Consider the following 24,933-nt stretch of genomic DNA (forward strand, 5'->3'; position numbering starts at 1 on the left):
ACATTGTAAGCCGAGTTTAGTCTTGGATATGATTTTTCTGAACATGAGTCAGACAAGAACGATGTGCACATCAAGATTAATAAATCATTTGACAGGCAGACTTGAGTATTTGTGCCATATGACGGTACACCATCTGTGAATCATCAATGCAAAGTATAGTCCTAAGGAGAAGTATTGTCTGGTGAGCATAATGCAATTATTACATTTAATCTATCATTTTTTCTAGTACTGAGCCTCTAATGCTTAATGTATGAAATGCAAGACCAAAGCTCCAGGTTACAATTTGTAAAGCAATATATTGTAAGTCTGCAAAGAAGACTATACTAGAAAAGGCAAAACAAAATGCAACAAATAAAGGAGACAAACTGGTGTACCTAAAGAAGGTATGATGCTCCACACACACTTTCCACAAGCGTTTGGCAGCCCGGTGATTTGGCAACTTGAAACCAATGGTACTTTCAAATTGTTCAAACTGGAAGGAAATACATCTAAGTCAGTTATATATACTGTAAATGTAATGATAAAGTTCAGCTTATAAGGAACTATAAGTATCAGGGTATATAAAAGTAGCCATATAACCCTAATATACTGCTTGTGTAGCCAACTAATAAAGATCTCCAAGTATAAGTTAATTTGGCCATATATTCATAAAACAGAAGTCAATTCGCTAGTAATAGTTTGTTCATCATCTTTCTTTCAACTATAGAGATTTTAGAATTTTTCACTTGTATTATTCCGGTTGTTTAGGCAGCAGTGATGGAACAAAAACTGAAACATTAATGAAAATAAACTGAGTTAGGCCTGGTTCACATCTGCCTTTGCTTTTCCCAAACGAAAAACCAAACGCATTAAAAAGCAGTGAGCAATGAAAGCACACAGACCCCACAAACTATATTGGGGTTGTGTGTTTTCCGCGTGGTGTCCGCATGACTCGAGCGGACACTGCACGGAAAATACACGGACCCCATTTCAGTCTATGGGATCCGTGTGTTTTCATTGCTCACCACTTTTTAATGGGTTCGGTAGTCCGTTCAGGGGTCCCCAAGTGGACTCCCTGAAGGGAATACTGAACGCAGATGTGAACCAGGCCTTAGTGTAACTTCTCAGAAGCTGCTGACTGTCACATTGTTAGCATGCTCAATTTAATGTGAACCAGCCAACAACCAATATGGCTGCACCACTTGTTGTCACTTTTGCAAAAAATGCCCTTACAATAAAACTGAAAACATATCACAATTTAAATAAAATGTGTCTATACCTATAACCTCTGCTGTAGCATGGAAATTCTGAAAGGGTATCCCTATCTCAACTACTTTGTGACCAGACACATTTTAAATGTTCAGATAATAGAAAAAAAAATAAATTGGGAATTGACCAGGTCTGTTTTTCCACATCTTTTTTATCAATAGAACAAGGTGCTAGTTTTAGCTCTCCATTACAGAAGTTTTTAAGTGGGTGACAAAGTGTGCATCTAGGTCATGTGGGCATTGCAGTGGTATTCTTTTTTTCTTAACATTTTGTGCCTCCTATAAGGCCATAATAAACATACTGACAGGCATTTTAATGTTTCACTTTAAAAAAACAAAACAAAAAAAAAACATTAGCTCCAGCTAAAGGAGACCTAATCTCTCCAAGTAGACACTGCATTGCTCATTTGGGTACTCTAGGATGCTGGGCCGTAAGGAACTAGCAAGATGGAGGCTTCCATTGTCATGTACACAGCACTCATTGAGCACGGTATATACAGCAATCCAGAAGGCAAGGAGCATCTTGGCCATATTTTTAGAGAGTTCAGCTGTCAATGAGAGCCATCTTCTCGCTTCTGTCACTGGATAATCCGGTGCAGCTGTTAACTCTACAATGAAGTACTAGCATGTCCCTGTGGAGTTGTATGCCATCCACCTAGTCGCATACAGTCAAAGGCAAGTGGTTAAAAATTGAAGACATAATGCTAACATGTGTTTGATTGTGGACATCTAGCTTCTGGGATCCCAGCGGTCCTAATAATGAAGGAGAGCAGTGATAATTTAGAGATGATTTTCTTTCTAAATATGCTCCTGGCCATCCGGCTACGCAGGGTACGGCAACTATCCACAATCAGTGGTGAAGATGGCATAAGGTCCTAGCTGTTATTTCAATATTGTACTGAAAGGATGCCAGGAAAGAATTCCTGTTCTGCTATACATTTTACATACCTCTCCTGGGCGGATCTTGATGTAAAAATTATTTCTTTTGTATGAAATTTTTAGAACTTTTGGCCATGCAAACCGATTTATCCGTAGTCTATCTCGGTATATCAATAGACCACTGGCACAAACACCCAGCATGATTTCAACTCCTTCAGAATCCTGTAAAAGAGAATTTGTTTAGGTTTTTTGCAACAATGCAGAAAAATAGATTACTCTAAAATAGTTAAAAGTAATGTTTAGAGCATGATGCTGTGGAGGCAGCCAGGGAGGTGAAATGAAAGGGCACAGGAGGCAGAGGGAAGTCTCAGGAGGCATTTCCTTGTCTTAGCAAGATGAGCCCACACAAGGAAACAAGGAAAGTGTAGTTCTGAAGGAGGAACCACTGTGGCCAGAAGTGGCCAATGTCAGTAAATCTGCTGCTGCTACCAGGACTGGGGAGGCCATCAAATATATGGTTAGGTTAATGGGAATATTTATTAGGGGGTTACCCAGACAGAGAGCATTTTTTTAAAAAATTATGTATACAATGTAAACAATAAAAAAAAATGCAGATTTGACATCACCCCATCAGTAATGACAGTGAATAACAGTGAATGTCCCATAGATGGGATTTGCAATCAAGTGACCGCAGGTTCAAGCCCCCGGGGGGAATAAAATAGTTCAAAAAAAAAAAAAAAAAAAAAAAAAAAAGCTTTTAAAATATATAATAAAAACATGAAATAAATAAAAGTTCTAAATCACCTCCTGTCCCTAGAATATATATAAAAGTAGAAAGTCATATATCATAAACCACTGGGTTTTTTTTCAATACAAGGTGATCTAAGAAATAGATATTCCCCAAAACGGTATAACTAAAAAGTACTTCTGGCCCCACAAAAAAAAAACACTCTATGTGTCCCCGTACAGCTGCAGGGTCACCTGTCAATGTGGCCTTGCAGCTGTTGCAAAACTACAACTCCCATATAACAAATATTTTACCATTTTTTGCTTCAAAATTTTTTTTCCTTCTCTAAAACCTACGTGCGTCTTATAGTCCGAAAAATACGGTATATATATTATATATATATAACAAAGTCATATGTACCTCAGAATGGTACTAATGAAGAGCACTTTTTGTTTCCAAAAGAATAAACCCCCAACTAACACGGTCAATGGAGAATCAAAAACTAGCTTATGGTGATTTGACTTTTTTTTCCGCAGATTTCTTTTTTCAATTGGATATTGCCAGAATTGTACCCACACATCAAAAATAAGTATCCCGTAATGGTGGAAATAAAAAGGTTTATTCAATAACTCATAGTCACCCCAAATACATGCCACTGTCCTGAAACAGCTACATCGATGGAAAAGTAAAAATGTTTCGACTTTCAGACCATGATAATGAACAAAACAGAAGTCACCATGTTCTCTTAAGGCCAAAACTAATAGGCTCCCATAAAATGTATACCCTTGATATTCCATTTTTCTATTTTTTAACGTGAGATTTTTACGCGTAATTAATTTCACATTTGAGGAAAACCTAATACAAAAAGTTAGGTTTTATATATTACAAAACCTTTATACAATATTTAATCACTGAATTTGCTGTATACGTAAAAAAAGAATGGCTTTAAAAAAAATAAATTAAAAAAAAATAGACAATGATAAAACATTAGCTTTAATAAAAGTAATACTCTTTTCCCCAGCAGCATTTTTCTTTTCCACAGTTAATTTAGAGGTTCACGCTGAATGATTAAGATAACATAATAAAACAACTTAATTAATCTGTAGGGATTCAGTCATTTTCTAATGCAATAGGCTTTTCAGCAGTAAGTCTAAAAAGCTGCCGGGAAGAAGAGTCATGGCTGTACTAGAACCCTCACTTCTCCTGCTCCCTGCAGTGTACTGGAAGCACTGCATCTGCCATAGCGGATCAATACAACAATACAATGCTACAGCTAGCCCTGATTAAGATGCACATCCATCCCGGCCTCTGCGTCTTAAAACAGCAATTTCCTATCCGTTCAATATAACTCAGTGACTGACAAAAAAAATCCTATCATATTGTAAGAAAAGAACGGGATGATTATTGGTTGCTAAGGGCAATGCTATTTTCTAGGTTCTATTAAGCTGTGGCCAACCATATACATGCAAATAAAAAAATATAAAAATGAAGTCAGCTGGTCATTTGCAAACTATAAAATAGCTTCTCTGAAAAAGCTGTAAAATGTTACATTGAGGCCATCATGTCCCCAAAAAGCAATTTGAGAACCTGTCAACATTTTTACTGAAGCTGGTTTGAGTCAAGCACTGTATAATTTGGAACTGTGGAAAGCGTTATGGAAGCAGTACAGATATACGTGCTACACAGTTTCCGCAGCCCCCACTCACTGTGATTGGAAACAGTGTAGACAAGCAATGGTGGGCAGGACTTGAGGTCAGTTATTCCTGTCTCGGCCATGATTTGACAAGATGGAAGCAACTCTATAATACCATTACAGGGCCACACAATTTTAAAGCCAGATTTGGACTTTTCATGGAAAATTTGCTACTTATCGCAGATGAGTTTCAGTCTTACCCATGTCAGACTAACACACAGTAGCACCAATTTAACCGGAAATCAAATAGGTTAACCGTAAACGCATAAAAACAGACTATGCAAACGCTAAGGGGTTGTGCACAATGAGCCGTTTTTGGCAAGGAGAACAGAGAAGGTGACAAAACTCCCCCAAAATATACTCAGCTGTCCCCAATGCCTCCCATCGCGGTCCAGTCCTGCTGTTCACAGAGTCTTGTTTTGGGCCTTGTCCTCACCACACGTGACCACTGAGGCCAATCAGTGGCCTAAAGAAAGGACACAGGATATCACAGGTGACGTATGTGAGAGGTGTCCTGATTCCTCTGGTTAGGTCTCAGCAGTCATGTGAGGAGAGTACTTCCACTATAAAACAAGACCCCAGGAGCAGTAGGACCAGACCGCAGTGGAAGACACCGGAGCATCAGAAACAGGAGTGTATGTTTTTTTTTGTTTTTTTTTTTACATTCCCTGGCAGAATCTGCTGCTGATTTTGAGGCAGATTGCACCCTATAATCAGTGGCAAATTCTGCCTCCTATTGTTTATTATTGGGAGCAGAGATTGAAGGAGGACGCTGAACAAAAAGAGCATCCTGTTCGATCTTGTCGGATTCAGCTGCAGAGCCGTAGCTCGAGACAGCCTGCAGACTAAGCCAAATCATCTGGACATAATTGGCCGCGGAAAGTTGAAGCAGTATGCCAATGCTCTGTTTTGGCATTGCACTGCATGGAGGATGTGGCGAAAAACTAAGAGGAATCTGAGGCAGATGTCTAGCTCAAATTCATTTTCTGCCGCGTGAACATACCTTAACAGGCCTTGCTCCCTGCACCATCAGATTTGTTTTTTAACTGCAGTAATGAGTGGCCCATGTTACTATACATATCACTAAGAGCCACTAAATTGAAGCGCCCTGGTTTACTGATACAGTAGATATTTACAACTCACTCATCACTGGAATTAAAGACTGTATGCAGTTCTGCAGTGGAATAGCATTGTAGGAACCCAGCCATAATTATTCAGTTAGCTTTTATTAACCACTTCACTACTGGGCCAATTTCTCGTCCAGGACCAGACACATTTTCGGTTTCTTTGTATGTGCGGTTTTGGAGGGCTGCAACATTTTTATCATTTGCTTTATTCAACTAATTTCTGCATCTTTTTTCGGTGACATATAGGGCTTTATTTTTATGTTGTTTTTATTTTTTTTTATATCTGGGAAAATATAAACAAAAGAGGAGGATAAACATGTCTATTCTTCACTTTATTTTTTTTTTTAATTTAATAACAAAGTGCTGCTAAAAAAACTTTAAAACAGTTTTTACTCTCCATTATGATAATTTTTATTTTGCATGGTATCAGAAGAGGGGCTATAACCTATAATAACAGTGTGGTATTGACTTTTTTAATTGTATTTACTTTTTTTTTTTTTTGTTCATTATTATTTTTTTTTTTTTACATGGTGTCCCCATAAGGTCATAATAAGGTCATAATAGAGAAGCATTATCTTCCATTGTAATTCTGTTTGTCTTGTATGTCATGTAAATGAGGTAACTGCTGCAAAGAAAATTGGTGAGAGTCAGCGTATTACTGGGTTTAATGGTAAAGTGAAAAAAAAATGCAAGCTATATTATATATAGTAACATGGACACATTTTAAAAGTGATCAAATTTTCTTTAAAGAGTGTGAAAAATATATAGGGCTTTTTCTGGTGATACATTCCCTTTCAAAATACTAATGTTAAAATGCTAAGAGTATTTGGTGCACTCTCTCCAAGAGACATGTTCTAACATTATTAGATGTAATACACTAAAGCCGCTGTCTATCACTAAACGCTAAGAACCAGAAAATGACATATTTACTAGTAACATTGCATAGCGTTATTACACAAGACTACTGCTTATGTATTCATAAAGCAAACAAGTCAGAAAGAAAGAAACATGACAGGCAGATATGATTTAATACCTTAGCGTGATGTAGATCAACCCCATACATTGACAATTTTTTGGCATTTTCCAGAAAGTGCATCTCAGCTTCAGCAGGAGTCATCCCTCTGCAGAATAAAAATAGATTTTGGTAATTCATTTCTTTCAAAATAAATTGTTACCGCTGGGATCCGATTGCAGCATGTTCATACTACATTATTAACTCAATGCATGTTCTTCACTATAAAGCACCTCGGCAAGGGAATGATATCTCGAATTTGTCAATCATGCTAAAACATGCAGAAATGTTCTTAAGCTTTTGGATGGCTTACATTTCTCCAAAAATAGCATTTGCTTAAGACATACAGTATATAGTGGTTGGAGAGTGTAAACATAAGCTGCTATCTGTAAAAGCAAGTGACAGCGCTGACACCAATAAAATGTCAATAACAGCTCCAAAAGCTAAGCTGCAGGAAATAAAACCTATATGGATCTCGCTTGATATAAATGCCATAGAAAATAAGAGATCCCCTCACATTTGCCGACAGCTGTCAAACAAAGCAAGAAAACAAACACAAGGCAATAAAAGTCAGCAATTTGCCGTGTTATTTCCAAGGTGTTTGTTAGTGTGTGGGAGTAGGTGTTATGTGCATATATAAAACTGGCAAAAAAAATAGAGCTGCAAATATCGGTAATGCTAAAATGGGAATAACCCAATTATTACTTATACTATGGTTATGTTTGAAGCTGTAACATGTTACAACATATACACTGGGGGAATTTAATAAGTATTTACAATTTTAATCTTAATTTCTCCTCTCTAACAACCTCTAAATAATTCTGGAGCATCTTTGGGATTATACGCACCAGAATTAGGCTGGGTTAAGACGGAGTTTTTTGGTCCGGAATTTGAGGCGGAGGCCACCGCAGATTCCGGACAAAAAAAACGGTAGCTGCGACTGGAGTGCAGTGCACAGCCATCCAGTTGCGGCACTCTGTTCCGGATTAGGCACAAATGAATGGGCCTAGTCGGGAGGGAGTGTCTTCAGGCGGACCTCCGTGGCTGAACGGGCCGTGGCATCTGCCTGAAGAATGAGCATGTCGCTTCTTTTTTCCAGGAGCCAGAACAAACCGCTCAGGGGGGGAAGAAATGACCGTCTCCCATTGATTTCAATGCACCACTTCTGTGCCAGAATACGGTCATAGGTCATTTAGTACATTCCCCCAAAGGTGTCCAATTAAAAGATTAATTATATATTACCCATAAAGCATACAAAAGATACTGAAGTACAAATACATAAATCTGTTGGTTATATTCAGGTTTATATTTTGAATAATTAAACATAATACTATATCTTTCTTTATAGATCTAGACACGCATAATGAATGGGCACTTTATTAGAGACACCAATCTAGTAGTGCGTTGGACCTACTTTGGCATACAGAACCACAGACATTCATCGTGGCACAGACAAGTATGATCTACAGGTTTCAGAGGACCCAGGGTGTGCCAGGATGCCATTCCTTACACCATTACTCCACCAATTGGAATAGGACAAGGAGTATGTATTGTCTCATACCGCCTGTGCCAAATTCTGGATGCATCTGGTAATATCTGCTTTTCTACTGCTCAGTTTTTGTGCTCTTCGCCCACTGGAGTATTGCGTTTCTGTTTCTTTAGATAGCTATGACAGGCAAACTGGTCATCTGCTGTCATAGCCCATCCATGGTAAGGAATGACAAGTTGTGCATTTGGGCACCTTAGATAGAGCATTAGTTGTACTTGGATGCAGTTTGCCAGAAATATTCTTGATATTCTTCTCTGACCCCTTTCATCGACAGGTTGTTTATGTCCAAAAGATCTCCATTTGCTGGATGTTTTTCTTAGATCACACAGACAACAGCGGTTTTTGAAATACTGGCCCTGGCTAGCCTAATACTGATATAACCTTGCCTTGTTCTAAATCTCTCAGATTGCTCTAATGTTCTATTCTAATGTGGGTGCATGCTGAAATTCATGCACAGAACACAAACTTGGTCATTTGATTTTATGCTGTACTCTGGGGTCAGATATCTAATTTCCATGCAGGGGAGCTCCAATTGTGAAAGAGCAGGAATTTCTAACAAAGTGGCCATTCAGTGAATGTATATACATATAGCAGGTACGCACACTGCATTTATGCATTTATATACACATACAGGACATAGATTAAGCAACCTCAAAAATTAAAGCTGAAGATGTGGACCACCATGAGCAACCCATCTTTTTTCAATCATCTGATCATTTGGGAGCTCAGGTTCCATCTTGGGGATAAGAGATAAATACTGGTTGTGGGATAACCCCATTTTGCTGCACCATGAATATGGCAAGTTACATATTCTCATAGACATTCAATGTACTATTGTAAATGTACAGACTGATGTAAGATGTGTGTAGAACAATCAATATAAGAAAAAGATCAGCCGTAGAGAAGACTGTGTGTCTTCTTAACATCTCTTCTAGTGCTTTCCTGTACTATCTCTATATGCAATCCATGAAAACCAGCCTTGCGACACTCATAATAAAATAAAAACCTGAAGCTGTGGGCTGTTAAGAGGTTTTTGCAATTTAATAAGCCTCTTCACTGTAAATTTCTGTACAGCCGTATTCTGCTTCCCAAAGGGAGTTTCTCTGACAAAAGATGCTATTTTTAGCAGATTATAGATTCACAATTCTTTGTATTCGAAAAATCAATTACGTTGCTTATTTTCGTTTTTGTAGTTTTGAGTTCCCAAAAACAGAATAAGCAGACTGTCTACTTTGCAGCCTAATTCTTCTTTTCCCTGTGGCTCTCATCTTCCCTGGACTAATTCTGTCACCTAAATTACCTTTTGTTGAGAGCTTTTATTGAGTTTGTTTCCATCTGGCTATTGAATGTACTCAAAAAACTGACTGGTGCTTTTATTTACTACCAATATTTTTTTGCAATCATAATTCACAGCAAAATCAGACATCACTTTACCAAAAATAAGTCGACTTCATATACAGTTTTCTGTTTAGATTGTGTTATCGCAAAGGTTAGGTCTTACTCATCCTAAATGTATGCCTTACAGAGCCATAATAGATAAAATTAGCATGAATCCTGACTTATAATGGTGTTCAATTGTGAAGGTAGACCATGTCTATTCTTATTTTTATACATTCTTTATACTGCTTAAGAAATTATATTTTTCTTTGTGCAACGTTTATACATTAAGATGGCGCCTGTATCCGGCACCGCACCCAGAGGCTGACGCACACGATCGTCATGTGGTTTACAAGAAAGACAGTATCATTTCTCGGGAAATCGAAATCTAAGAGATGTTGAAACTTAAGAGCCAATGACTGATCGCCAGTGTATTTGGATACAAGACGTATATGCTTACAGCCTGCCGTTATCTTATCTTTCTTGCATTCCTGTATAAAAACTGTAACTTCCTCAATAAACCTCAGTACTGTGTGAGCAGCCAGAGTGCCCAGTTGCATGGACTGAGATGGAAACTGCATCAACGTCAGTGTTTATCTTTGTCAGCGCGCACATGCATGATTGATTTGGAGCAGGTGACTGACCACTGGAAGTGACCCGTATTCTGGCAGAGGTCACTACCTCAACACAATTAGGCGTTCAGTGTTTGTGGTGGCCAGAAAACCACTGCAGACTCTGCTGTTCTGTCAAAAACAGAGGAACCCTATCAGAACCGAATACAGCGCTGATGTGAATGGGCCTCATGTTCTTATTAAAATATACTTTTTTCATGTCCCTCAGTGTTAAGACATATTCATATATATCCATTTCTCCGGCGGGCTTAACGTTTGCGACCTTATCCAGCAAACCTACTAGGATTTCATAAGAGGCAAACTACTATGACTGAGTATTGCTAAAAACAAAAATTGCATCAAGCAATGTTGCCAAGCAGGGATTTTCTGCCTAAAGCTAAGGCCACACGTTGCGGAAAAGCTGCTTTTTTTTTTGTTGCAGATTTTGCTGCGTTTTTTTGAGCCAAACCCAGGAGTGGCTACAAAGGGAATAGGAAATATGAAGGAAGTTCTTATACTTCTCTCTTCTGCTCAACTCAAAAAAAAAACAGCAGCAAAAAATGTTGTGTTTTGTTTTCTACAAGATGGTAACTTAGTGTTAGGGAGTAAAAGTGGTAAATGGTGCATACATACTAGGTTATAACCATGGCACTCCAGAGCTGCTGCACCGCTCCTCCTTAAAGGGGTCATGCTACAAATAGAATTTATCTTATGGATGATAAGTTGCTGATTGGTGGGGGTCCATCTAAGGCTGTGGGGTTATGACCCAAATCAAAATCGTAATTATTTGAACATTCTACCCTATGTCCGCCCATTAAGATACCCACCAATGCTGAAAATGAGGGGTTTTTTTTCTCTCCCGCTGAGAATGTAGTGATGAAGGCAGGTGCACCCCCCGTTCCATTCATTTCAATGGGAGCTTCGGAGATACCTGTGGAGGCGTTATATGTCCACCGCTACATTCTTAGTGGGAGAGGAAAAACTCATCTCATTTTCAGGCTCAGCCAGCAGTCAGAGCTCTACTGATCAGCTATTTATCCTCTATCCCATGACAACTGATTTACTGTTAATTAATGACTTAATGATAGGGACCCCTGTTCATCGGAGCTTCCTGGGGGCCACTTCTACTTCATGGTTACATGGCTGGTTCACGGCTCAATCCCATTCTAGCGAATGAACTGAGCTGCAATACCAAGCAAACGCACTATACAAATTTACCTTCATATGAAGGATGAGACTTTGTTCACGGGCATCTCCACTTACATGGTAAAGAACTGCTGGCAGTAGCTGAAATTTATACTACAAAAATGTATGGTGCAGTGATTGGTTCTCTGTGAGGAGGCTGCAGCGCTCACCCAAATGCTGCGGTCTCTTCAAACAGCTGATTTTAGGACCCCCTTCTAATCTTCTATTGATGTACTTCCTTAAAAGTACACAAGTCATAGAGAAATCCAAGCTTGTAATCTGTACTTGATGACCAAATATACTACACAAGGTGTATATAAAGAGTGATCATTTCATATGTTAGTATTAAGTAAGTATTCTTAACAGAAGTCCAGATAAACCATTTGAAAGATCATATAATAAATGTTAGAAATGTCCATTGTATTCAGATGTATATATAGCTATGACAGACTCATTGTAGAGGAGCTTGGATGGATGGGAGTTAGTTAAATACCCTATTTATACCTCTGTTGCATCTACTTACACTATACAATACTATTTCACACATCTTACTAAATTATTTAGAATGGAAAACAAAGTTAATGTTTGCATTACATTTCTTCACCTATACCATACTCACCTATAGCTTTTGTGCAGTTCAACAACTTTGTCTTCCAGTTCTTTTGTCTGGTTTGGTGCAAAGCGAAATTCACTGACATAGTCACTGCCGTACTCTTCAGGGTCATAGTCTCCAAGTTCTGACTGCACAGTGTAAGATCCCAAGAGCGCCAGTGTGACAAAGGAACAAGGGAGATGCCCCGATACAATGTCATCCCGTAACTGCAAGCACAGATAGTACCTGCATGGGAAGAAAGCACAAGTCACATCTTATATAAGCCACAAATAAAATGACCACCTTTTCACATGCCACACTGAAAACAAACCTAACCTCTCATATGATCTTTCAAGACAAGTTACCATACGTATATACAAAAGGAATAACACAATTTCTGTCCATGGCATGACTTGTATTCTGAAATTTGTCACCAGCTAGTGGGTGGTGACTAACTGCGATTAGGTCTCCCATAGATAGCATATGGAGAAGACAAGGGACTCTGATCCATAACATACTACCTGGCTCATAAACAGTATTATAGAGAAGAAATGAACAGTACTGATGGTAATGGAGCTCACTGGGGAGGTAAAAAGCTAACTAATGGCTGAAGCAAAGCCACTCTCTGCTGGGAAAGATATACTGCTATACTCTTGCAAGATAATCGTCTACTACCGTATAGAATAAAGCAAAAAAATAAAAAAATAAGTCGGTAGCAACTTCCTCCTCCCCACTCCATAGACTTCTATTTGTGAGGCTGGATATCGCTACAGGTGCTATTCCAGGTAAGAGCCTGACTGAAGGGGAGGCTAAGGAATCCAGCCTGAGACGTGGGGAAGGAAACCTTCATTTATTTAAAAAAAAAAAAAAAGAAAAAAAAAAAAAAAGATATAACACAAAAGTTCTTATATTCATGTGCTTTATTCATTTATGAAAATTTGTTATATAACTAGAGGCATCAAACTGAAAATAGTTTTTTTTTTTCTAAATTAATAATGTGCTGTTATCAGCATTGATACTGAGCATTTACAGCCAGCAGCAGATTGAGTGCCATTTGCAACGGCAATTACCTTGTCTGCAGTATTTTACTAAATAAGCTATAATGAACACCATCTAAATTCAGAACCTGCTAACCTGATCCTCTGCAGCACTCCATGTACTTTCCATGGCGACACATACTGCAGAATAAGATAGCCGGAAAAGAATGTGTTTACTGTATTTATGACAAATGAGAAAAGAACCTAACCATGGTCTGTAAAAAAATGTGTTTTACCAGCAATTCCAGAACAACTAAGGTAACAAGATCATTTTAAGGCTAAGGCCCCATGTAGCGAGAAACGCTTCACGTTTTTTTCTGCAGCTCTTTTCTTCCATTATACCTATATGGGAAACGCCAATCTTTCTGTAGGTATAATTGACAACCTACTATTTACAAACACGCAAGTATTTTTGAAATCGCAGCATTTGTGCTGTGGATTTTTTTTTCTGCAATATGTGAATGGGATTAGCCAGAACCACTGTAAAAGTTACTGTAAAATGCTGTAGGTTTTGATGCAGGTTTTACGCGACGTGGGGCCCTGACCTGAATGTAGACAAACAGCACAAAAAAATGGATATAACATTTCTGCTAAGAAATATTAAAACAGAGTTAAAGAAGTTGGGTCAGTGAAAGTTAAGATATTGGGACAGTGGAGAGATAATGAAGTATAGCTGGACAAACTAGGTTAGAATCTCTATAGTATGAAATGCAAGAAAAACAAAAATTATAAACTGCCCGAAATCTCCAGAGAAAGTTCTGCTTGCAGGACTATTCTCTCCACATTTTTAAAACAAATTTGGGGACAGAATTCCCGAATCTGCACACAGGTGTGAATGTACCCTTAAAGAGAACCTTTCATCACTTGGGGCTCATACGATTTTATATACTGCTAGAAAGCCAACAGTGCGCTGAATTCAGTCAGCTTTCACAATCTGTGCCCCAGGTGAAGAGCTATCGGTGCCGATACTGTAGCTCTTCACCGTCAGAAGGGCCTTCCTCACAGCAGCGCCTATAGCACTGTACTGTGAGAGTACAAGTACTCTGAGGAGAGGGAGGAGGCGTTCCTCCCCACTCTCACTGTTACAGTGCTATGGGTGCTGCTTGTATATTTATAGATAGATAGATAGATAGATAGATAGATAGATAGATAGATAGAGATATATTATCCTTCATTTAAGAGTATAGGTTTTGTTTTAGACCAATCACTGGAATCACATGGTATAGAGATCACATGATCCAATAATAGGCATCAAAGTCACTATGGTCACACTTCAGGACTGGCAGAGTTAGAGAAGCCTCAACTTTAGTGTTATCCTTCTATTATCCAGACTTGTTACAGAAAGGCTATTTGCCATATGCACTTAAAAGCAAAGTGTCACCAGTTTTTTGGGTTTTTTTTAACTTATTTATCACAAGCAGATCGTGAAATATACAGTATAGCCTTTTTATGTTCTGATAGCCAAGGACAACATCTGAATGGATAAATTGATGTCGATGGAAGAGTTTTCTGGGAATGCTCTGTGTATGGACGGGATTAGAAGGGTTGTGACATCATCTATTGTCAGTAGTGGATGCAATGATCAGCCACACTGAGGGTCCATTCACATGGGGGAAAATGGTGAGAAATTTGGTGTGGAATTTTTCATACTGAAAAAAAAGCCTGCCATTAATTTCAATGGGTTCTGCTAGCTTTTTTTTTTCCATGTGGAAGATTCCACACCAAATTCCTCCATGTGAATGGACCCTTAGTGTTATCTGTAGAGATGTGGAGTTCTATTGTGATCCATGGTTTGTCTTGTTTGTGATGTAAATGGAGTGACTACTGTATTGAAAACCCCTACAGAAATATCAAGTATAAGGCTATCAGGCTTTAATGGACATGTGTGAAAATAGCAGGATATTGTATTTTTATTTATTTATTTATTTTAAATATAGTGACATGGAGAATGAAAAATAAAATCACTAAAACTTCTTAAAAAGATATGTTTCTCATAAAAATGTGAAACTTGAAAAATAGGCCATTTTGGTGAACACAATATACATGATGTACAATAATGAAAACCATTATTAAGCACCTTGCTAACATGTCCACCAATAATACTACAAACTTCTGTGTACTATAATGCAAGATAATACAACAACTTAAGGAACAGTCGGACATTAGATAGCATAAGGCTTTTGTGTAAGTTTGGTAGCATATCGAAGGGCACCAACAACACCACTAATGGGCATGAGGATTTAGTGCGGCGTAAGAGCTACTCATTAAAACCACCATTATCATGTGTACGTCCCCAGAAATAGCTAGCTGCACGGACAGGATGGTCATTACAATCCACTTTTCTGAGATTCAAAAAAAAAAGACAAAATAAAAGCCAATTTTATAGCCATTTAAATATCCCATATGCCACGGCTGAAGGTGAGCAGAAAAGCTTCAGCACAAAACATTTCAAAAGAAAATATACCATAAATACCTGGTTATGTCTTCTGAAAGCTGGGAAGGATCGGGTGGGTAGAATTTCACATTAAAGGAGAACTGCCAAGAACCATCTGAGAAAAGGAAACAATAAATCATTTGACACTTATTTTAATACAATATTACCCGAAACTCTTGTGTAACAAGCAATCTGCCCATTTCTGTGTCAGTTGTATAAAGAGAGGAATACGGAGATGTCTGCAGACACAAGATTTCAGAAAGTATTATATCATTTGAGGCCCAGCATGCTGCAAAACTACTTTCATCAGGACTGCAGCAGGGAGACGCTGGAAGATGCAAGGTCATTATGTTGTACAGAAAAGCAGTAAAATCCAGATCTGAGTGAAAATAAAAGTGATGGGTGAGAATGCTGCTGGGAAGGATGCAGAGTGTGCGAGACATCCGGGCGCATTTCAGCTAAAAATAAAAGAGATAATATGGCATAGAGCAGCAGTGTAATTAGAATTGTGCCAGTGCACAGGCCTGGGGGAGACACAATAAAAATGCATGACATTTCATTGGATCTGTACTTATTACAAGATGTACATTGCTTTATAGCAAGAGAACAATGTGACATACAGAAATCTAATGAAATCATTTTGTGAAGTGTGAAGTTTCGTTCAGTCTGGTTATTTTTCCGACAGGCAGGTCAGCAAAGTCCACAGTTAAAAATAAATAAAAACGGTAAACTGATGGACCTACTATAAAGCAATGGGCTGTCATCAATCTCCTAAAATAGAACCCGTGACGCAGGAGCACTACACCTCGAAGTGAGGCTTGATTCTTGCAGTCAAAAGCAAAACATATATGTTTGCAGTTGCATTGTTACATACTATATTGTACCATGATGACGTGTAGTTTTTTTGGATCACATTTTGATGTTCTTTGGTCATGCCTTCTTTATAAGCACAACTTGAATGTATTTTTTCATCTGGGGTACTACAAGCAAGTGAAATAAATACCGCGGCCGAAACGCAGCTCTTTTCACAAACATTCCGCAGACTTTCTGTTTCAATTATACCTATATGGAAACTGCCAGTATTTCTGTAAGTATAACTGACATGCAAAGATTTCCAAAAAAGCAACGATTTTGGAAATCACAGCATTTTCTTTGTGGTTATTTTTCTGCAATGTGTAAATGGGATTCACTAGAATCTCATCCACTTTGCAGGGACTGTAAACTTCCACGGATTTTGCCACATGGGGCTTCAGCTTTAAAATGTAATTGGTCATTGAGGTATACAATATTGCATTAATTTACACTTTCTCCTCTTGGGGAGCAATGTAAATGAGATGCTGAACATATAACGCTCCATCTTTTCATCTTATTTCAATAACCGCTCTCCAAATAATAAATGTATTTAAAAAACAAAAAGTAACCTTAAGGTTGCTTATGGATCATATACAGAAGCAGCGACCCTGTGTGTCAGGGCTTTTTTTTTTTTTTTTTTTTTTTTTTTTTTAGAACATGTGCACACAACTGCAGTGAACTGCTATACAGGCTCCAATGAACTTAAAATAGGATTACAAAAATAGGTTATTTTCTTGTGATTCATTTACTTTAAGTCACATACATTTTAAATAAGTATTGTTGAGCTTGGGGTGGGGGGGAGGGGTTTTTCATGTTATTAAATTAAAAAAAAGAAAGTCCTGCAGTTCTGACTCTGGCCAATAACCAAAAAAAAAAACAAAAAAAAACAAACAACAACAACACAGAATTCAGCCAGTTGCAGACGACTGTGCTGCAACCAGCCTGCCGTGATTTAAAAGCAAAGGCTTCACACGGGGGACACGGGGATGTTCCCATGTGCCACCCGTGCACGGACCATGTTTCATTAAATGAATAGGAGTCATGGAAGCACGGGCCGCAAAATAGGCCATGTCCTATCTAATGTGGCCCGGACTGTTGGGCTGCACATGGGACTGTGAAAATGTTGTGTGTGCAGGCCCATAGCAAATAATATGTCAGTGAGCTCGTGAAATACACAGATAGCACATTGACCACGGCCACAGTAGTCTGTCACCAGCTTTACGGTTTTCTGTAGGAGATTTCTTTGCAGTAGCCACCTCACTCATGATCACCGCTATCGTGTATATGAAGCCAAAACACAGAATCCACCAATCCCAACAGGTGACTTCTCAGCTTCCCTACTTCCCTTCCCTGCACAATGACTCCTGCATAGATCACATAGAATCCCTAGAAAAATCTCCCACAATAGTCAAAGGGGTCTGCATCTATGGCTCATGGTCCATCTCCAAGAGACAGGAAGTCACAAATTACATAAAAGTTTGAAACACAAGATTGTTAGGATTTTTTTTTTTTTTTTTTTAATTGTAGATAATGAGAAAAATTATCACCAAAAGTTCTTAGAAAATACGTTTAATATAAAAATGTGATTTAAACAATAGGTCATTTCCTGGCAATACTTTCCCTTTAACAGATACAGAGATATCTTATTCTAGAAGCGAATACCCCAATTATGTCCAAATCATAGGGAAGCATAGTGGAGTGCTTGTAAGCTGCAGCCCTATTATGGCTCTGTAAAAATAGACATAATAGAGCCTTGAACCAGAGTCATTATTTACTCATTTGGATCAGAGCAGTACAAATGTTTTAACTATGAAAAATGTAATGTCTTTTATACACAAGAAACAACCAGAAAAGGGACTATATCACCACCAAAACTGCTTCTAAACCACTTATACGCTGTTGTAGGGGCTGTTAATGGAATAGAGAACATGCTTTTTGTGTCACAGTGATAGCTTACTGCCATGGTCAACTTTAAGGCTGGGAAAATGGAGCAAGTTTGCAGTTAGTTAGCAGAAAAAAATCCTTGACTTGGTTTGAATCCACAGCAAGTCAATTATTGCTGAGGGTTTGGCCATAGCTCTCATCCTTTACAATGCACAGGTATGGTCACATTTGCCAGAGCGGTCATTTATTTTTATCTATTTAGCTTACTTGTTTAGCGCCATCATACTCCACAGCGCTCTGCAGACCTTGTCAGTCACTGTCCCATATAGAACTACATTCTCTATCAGTAGGTCTTTAGCCATTTTTCTATGTGGTCTCCAACCAGTGGTGTGTGCACATAGTTATGAAAACTAGACAGTAATGGGCTAAGGCCCCATGGAGCACAAAAAAGCGCAATGGACACACATCCTATTTTTATCCACAGTATTTTTCATTCCTGTCTAGCTGCGTTTTTCTCTATGTTTTTTTATTGCCTTATTAAATCTATGGGATAAATGTTTTGAGTTTCAAAGGGTACAATTGACATGCTGCATTATTCTGCAGGGTTTTTTTCTGCAAATTGCAGATGGGATTAGCCAGAATCTCATTCACTTTACAGGTACTGTAAAATGCAGAGGTTTTTCTGCTGCGTTTCCGCAATGTGAGAGCTTAGCCATGAAAGTAGCCTGAGGGGGAGAGTTGAGCTAAGATGGCTTTGACAGTGCTAGTACTGCCCGACGGTCCTTAAAGTCTAGAGGTGAATTCATACTTCAACTGGTTGAAAATGCTAAGTTATAGAAGAATATAAACAGCTTGTGCAACCATGCCATTTTAAAGTGGTATTCACATCTCAAGGATCCTGCTGGATTAAGAGTTTTGCTAAATACAATGCTTTAGAAATGATGCTTCGTTTGCCCGATACGTGAAATTATTGCTCCCATTGTTTACACATCACTTTCTCGGTCCCCGTCCTGTATCCGATAACAAATCAGAGGAGAACTCCCTACTCTGTGGAGGGGGGCGAGTTCTCTTGCTGCTCTGTGTGGCCAGGACAATCAGGTCAGCTAACTGCAGTTTGCTGATAAAGGCTAGGACCTGTGAGTTATCTCTCTATGTAAACACAAAGATAACATTGGGTTTACTACAAGTCTGTTCTTTCTGCAGCAAGTATTTTTTCTTTCTAAACCTATGTAATGTAATGTAATGTACATTTACTGTGCATATTAGTTGATCTTCACTTATATTAGATATCTAGTAATCATAATAAATAATCTCTCATGATAAGGGTAATGTCTATATGTAGTGAGCTACTTCATAGTGTCGTGTTTACTTCATAGTGTCATGTGGAATGACAAATCACACTTTTCTATCATCTGATGGATAGGTTTAAGACTGGCACATGTTAGGAGAACATCTGCCTGACTGCACTGTGCCAACTGTAATGTTTGGTGGAGGATAGTGCTATGAGGTAGTTTTTAGGATTTGGCCAGGCCTCTTCGTTCCAATGAAGGCAAATCTTGTATGTATGCTTCCAACTTTAGAAATTATGAAAGGCCTTTATCTATTCTAGTATGATTGTGCCCCAGTGCACAGATCTTCACAGAGGCCTGACCCCTATCTCCTTGAACACTTTTGACATGAAGTAGAACAGACTGTGAGCCAGGCCCTCCTGCCTAACATCAATTCTTGATCTCACAAAGGACAATGGGTAAAAATTCCCACTGATAAACTCCAAAAGTCAGGAAGCTTTCACAGAAGAATGGAAGTTGTTTTAACTAGTAAGACGGTGTCCAACTCCATATTACTGCCTATGTATTTAGAATGGGATGTCCTAAAAGCTCCTGTAGTTGTAATGTGTAGGATTTCCATATAGTGTGTTTCCCCTTCAAACAGGTGTGCCATCCATGCTTCAAAACTGGACAGTTTAAGAGTAAAAATTTGGATGCAGACGTAGCAAATGTTTTATGATCTTCAGACGTGGCACTCATAACAAATTGTACCATTTTTATTAGAGCAAGTTAGTCAATTTTACTTCAATATGATTTGTAAGAATCACTTTATTTCTGATGCACTACAGAAATAATGGTCAAATGGCCAGAATATTGTCAGAACAAATTTCAATCATCTCAAAGTCTTATAATCTCATGACTTGAAAATATTAATGTACTGTGCGCATTTGAGTGTCATTAATTTTATCCCATTATGACAACCACTTATGAGATCGTTGTTCCCCCGAATAAAGGCTTTTATTTCACCAAGTACATTAAATCACTTTTGAATGGCTTTAAATGTGAAACATTAGGTACTCGAGAATGGCTCAAAGATATTCTAGTCAAGAACACACATTTAAGAGCACTTTACCTTTTTGTGTGCCTATGATTTGTCAGATGTGTGCGGTCACCCCTAAAACCAATTCATTTTCTTTCACTTCTGCTTGGCTAAGCGATCCATTCGCTGCTACCTACTACGCTGTATTTATGGCAATCTCCAATGAGTTTAATAGGTGGTACGCTCGTATGATACAACATTGTAATAACGGTTATTGGGCATTCTAGATGGCTGCAACAGGTATCACTTACTTCGTGTTTGTTTCTTGATTTCTTTAGCAGGATCCAACCAGTTCTAAAAGAGAAGACAGAATATACAAAATGTAATTACTGAGGATGGAACTATCTAATGCACACCATAATACAGAAGTCGTAACATATCTTTTGTATTATATTGGAAATATAACCAACAAAGAACATAGAACTGCAAAAGAAAACCAGGCCACATTCACACTAACATTTTATTTTGTGAATCAGTAGGTTTTTTTAATGCTCTAATGGAATACATGTTTTCTGCATAAGGCTAGGTTCACACCTTTGCCTAGTCTCCACCGGGGATTCAGTTCCCCACTCAGCGCTTCTCTCTCCGCATTTTCTGCAGACGCGAACCTAGCGTCCGTTGTCTATCTTATGTGGTGTGGTGCCATTTGGGTTTCCACCAAAATCCCTGGAAAAACTGCATAGGGGAGGGCACGCTGGCGGTCAGTTTAAAAACCTGCTCATTTGAATGAGTTTTTAAAGCAAACCGCCATTGTCTGTATGCAGCCACTTCTCGGGGGGAACCATTTGTTTTGCACGGACACAAACAGTTTCACCAATGAGACTGCATACGGACACCGGGGGTTTGCTTTAAAAACCCATTTAAATGAATGGGTTTCTAAAATGACCGCCGGCAAGCCGTCCTCTATGCAGTTTTTCCAGGGATTTCGTCAGAAACCCAAAGCCGTGGACAGTGGCGCAAGTGTGAACGCCGCATTACATTCCAAATGAAAATATTCCACGGCACTCGCAAATGTCTTGCAGTTCTTAGCAATATCCAATATTGATGCTAAATTGATCCAAACTCCAACAAAATATTAATACGGCCACTAGATTACTACCAATCTGACCTTTCCAATGGGTAGACTGTGTGGCAGGGCAGGATAAATTAACTTTGTTATTAACCTCAATGGAAAAACTCATCCTAATATTTAAGCCTCCTGCACATGACCATAGCAGATTTATGGTCCACAAATACTGATCCGCAATCAGCACAAAAACATGTCCACATTGCATTAGTATGTATCTGCAGTCACAGAGCCATTATGATTCTCTACACTGGTTTGTGCTGCAAATGCGGCCATACGCTTCATAATTTGTGGTCCTTAAATAAAGCACGGACACACAGCTGCAAAAATTGTGGTTGTGTGTCTGGGCCTGTAGCGGATAAAAACTACAGTCGTGTGTATGAGGCCTTAGGCAGCATAAACTTAGACAACACTGTCGAAAACTGCACCAGATTTATCACGTTAGTTGCTGATGGGTGATAAATTTGGTGCATCTCTAGAATATCCTCTCTTAGTATAAAACACCTACTAGTTGGCCTACTTTGTGCCAGAAATTTGTAGCAATTATTTGGTGCACCTTAATGAACACCTCCCACCTGGGACACAGAGGAAAAAAGTGTCTAACGCCCCATATTGTGGAAACCTAGCAATGCTGCGTTTTACAGCACCAACAAAGTGAGGGAGATTTTATTTAAGTTCATCCACACATTGTGGGTAGAAAAAAAAACACAAATTGTTAATTTGAGCTGCCACATCGCAAGCATGTTCTCTATATATTTAATAGGAAAAGAAAGAAAAAACGAGGGGGAGAAAAAGACAGCAAGATCTGCAGAAAAAAGCACAATGTGTTTATGTTGCTTTTTTTTGTGTGTGTATCTTATGCATTTCGCTACGCAAGGCCTTAGCCTAAAACATGGTTTATAGAGCAGATAACCTAAGCTCTCTATGGTGGACTCAGGCCCTCTATGTACAAATAGTGTCACTTTTGAGAACAGGAGAAAAAGTAATGAAGGACAAATTGTGACATGGATCACAACATTGTATAGATTGGACAACTGATACAAAAAATCTCATCCTCACAAACATCCTCCTAGAACTTGATCTAAAAAGGATGACAAACTTTCGAAGTTCTTATAACTGGGGTCCAGCTCACAATTTGGTTGTCTGGTGGGCTACTTTGCCAATATTCTTGTGATTGCGAATGAAAACATACATTCAACTATATGCTGAGGTTTTTACAGTCATAGTCAGGATGAGCATTGTTTTATCACTGCTAATAATGGGTGAGGCTTCTCCTGACTGAACCAACCTCATAATTGCCTCATAAGGTCTCATAATTGACAAATGTTTGACATTGCTTCATCTCATTCTGCTATAACCTTGGCCTAGAATGGAAAGATTGTCTTGTACCTATAATATAGCACTTCTTTGTCCTTCCCTATTGAGTCCTAAGGCAAAAACATGTAGCGTCAAGCTTAAACTTGTCCATTCATGCAGCCAATGTTAGTTCATAGGGGATGTGTGGGCTGTAAATGACTGGAAGAGGAATTCAATAGAAATGTGTCAAGAGATACCAGTGTTTAGTACAGTAAGTCCACACCACTTGTTTTTTTTTGTGTTGTGACATTTAATTTGACACTGACATCACAAAAAGTTGATGACAATCTTCTGTAATTCCATTTAACTTTTTTTTATTTTTGTAATGTTTTTGCTGTAGATTGCAACAGATGTACTAGAACCAGTCTAACAGTATTGGAACAAAGTATCGCAAAAGAATTTTTTGTCCTTCGAAAATGAATTTGTCAAAAAAAATCCCAATTTATTGGTTCATACATATGTAAATGCAATTAGTAACAAGGTGTTCTCACTATGTGAATGAATACCTAATATCAGCTTGAATGCTGGAGTGCCTTGCAGAGATTTCAGCAACAAAGGCCAGCTTCTAATTATTTGGCAATTATGTATGCACCTGCCAGCTACAACAGCTCGCCTTAGGCTTTGCTCTCTTCTAATCACTTACGGAAGATGAAAGGTACATGGGCAGCCTGCAGATTACCAGCACATCAGCAGTGAGACCATGGTAGCGAAAAACCCAATGTGCATTTTATGTGATACACACAGATCACATTGCCTTCTACCACAACTTCAGGGACAGTTCAGGCATATCTTTTTACACAGTCAAACAATACTTTATTCTGATTTATATTGTTGCAAATAATCCATCACTAGAATTGAGAGTCATACACAGAGAAAGTCATTCTAAGCAGTCTTTTCCACAGCATTATTTCCTGCGGCTTGCTATGCGGGGCCTTAGCCTCAGGGCTTATTCACTTTGACCACAAAAAAATGGACGTGTGAGAGCTATTTTAGTAACCTCCATCACACATCTGTTTTGAGAGCACATTGGAGCATATTTACAGTATCAATAGATTTTCTTGTCCATATTAGACAAAGACTAAAATGGTGAAAACTTATGAATTTACTTTGTGTGCCATAAATTCCTATCCTGCACCACATACACTCACCGGCCACTTTATTAGGTACACCTGTCCAACTGCTCGTTAACACTTAATTTCTAATCAGCCAATCACATGGCGGCAACTCAGTGCATTTAGGCATGTAGACATGGTCAAGACAATCTCCTGCAGTTCAAACCGAGCATCAGTATGGGGAAGAAAGGTGATTTGAGTGCCTTTGAACGTGGCATGGTTGTTGGTGCCAGAAGGGCTGGTCTGAGTATTTCAGAAACTGCTGATCTACTGGGATTTTCACGCACAACCATCTCTAGGGTTTACAGAGAATGGTCCGAAAAAGAAAAAACATCCAGTGAGCGGCAGTTCTGTGGGCGGAAATGCGTTGTTGATGCCAGAGGTCAGAGGAGAATGGCCAGACTGGTTCGAGCTGATAGAAAGGCAACAGTGACTCAAATAGCCACCCGTTACAACCAAGGTAGCCAGAAGAGCATCTCTGAACGCACAGTACGTCGAACTTTGATGCAGATGGGCTACAGCAGCAGAAGACCACACCGGGTGCCACTCCTTTCAGCTAAGAACAGGAAACTGAGGCTACAATTTGCACAAGCTCATCGAAATTGGACAATTGAAGATTGGAAAAACGTTGCCTGGTCTGATGAGTCTCGATTTCTGCTGCGACATTCGGATGGTAGGGTCAGAATTTGGCGTCAACAACATGAAAGCATGGATCCATCCTGCCTTGTATCAACAGTTCAGGCTGGTGGTGGTGGTGTCATGGTGTGGGGAATATTTTCTTGGCACTCTTTGGGCCCCTTGGTACCAATTGAGCATTGTTGCAACG

At 38.8% G+C, this 24,933-nt stretch overlaps 1 protein-coding gene across 6 annotated transcripts in view; it reads right to left on the reverse strand.

The window, feature by feature from the left end:
* Nucleotides 1-24,933, reverse strand: part of EPB41L3 (erythrocyte membrane protein band 4.1 like 3) — a 145,749-nt gene that overhangs the window by 44,065 nt on the left and 76,751 nt on the right. For all 6 annotated transcript variants that reach the window (XM_075270642.1, XM_075270641.1, XM_075270640.1 and 3 more), the window contains exons 5-10: nt 20,825-20,867; nt 15,510-15,585; nt 12,027-12,245; nt 6,707-6,794; nt 2,196-2,348; nt 375-472 (exon numbers count right to left, since the gene is read on the reverse strand). In XM_075270642.1, coding sequence (XP_075126743.1) covers nt 375-472; nt 2,196-2,348; nt 6,707-6,794; nt 12,027-12,245; nt 15,510-15,585; nt 20,825-20,867 — 677 coding nt within the window. The remainder of the gene's footprint in view (nt 1-374; nt 473-2,195; nt 2,349-6,706; nt 6,795-12,026; nt 12,246-15,509; nt 15,586-20,824; nt 20,868-24,933) is intronic.

The sequence above is a fragment of the Leptodactylus fuscus genome, chromosome 4, assembly GCF_031893055.1.
Source record: "Leptodactylus fuscus isolate aLepFus1 chromosome 4, aLepFus1.hap2, whole genome shotgun sequence".
Lineage (NCBI taxonomy): Eukaryota > Metazoa > Chordata > Amphibia > Anura > Leptodactylidae > Leptodactylus > Leptodactylus fuscus.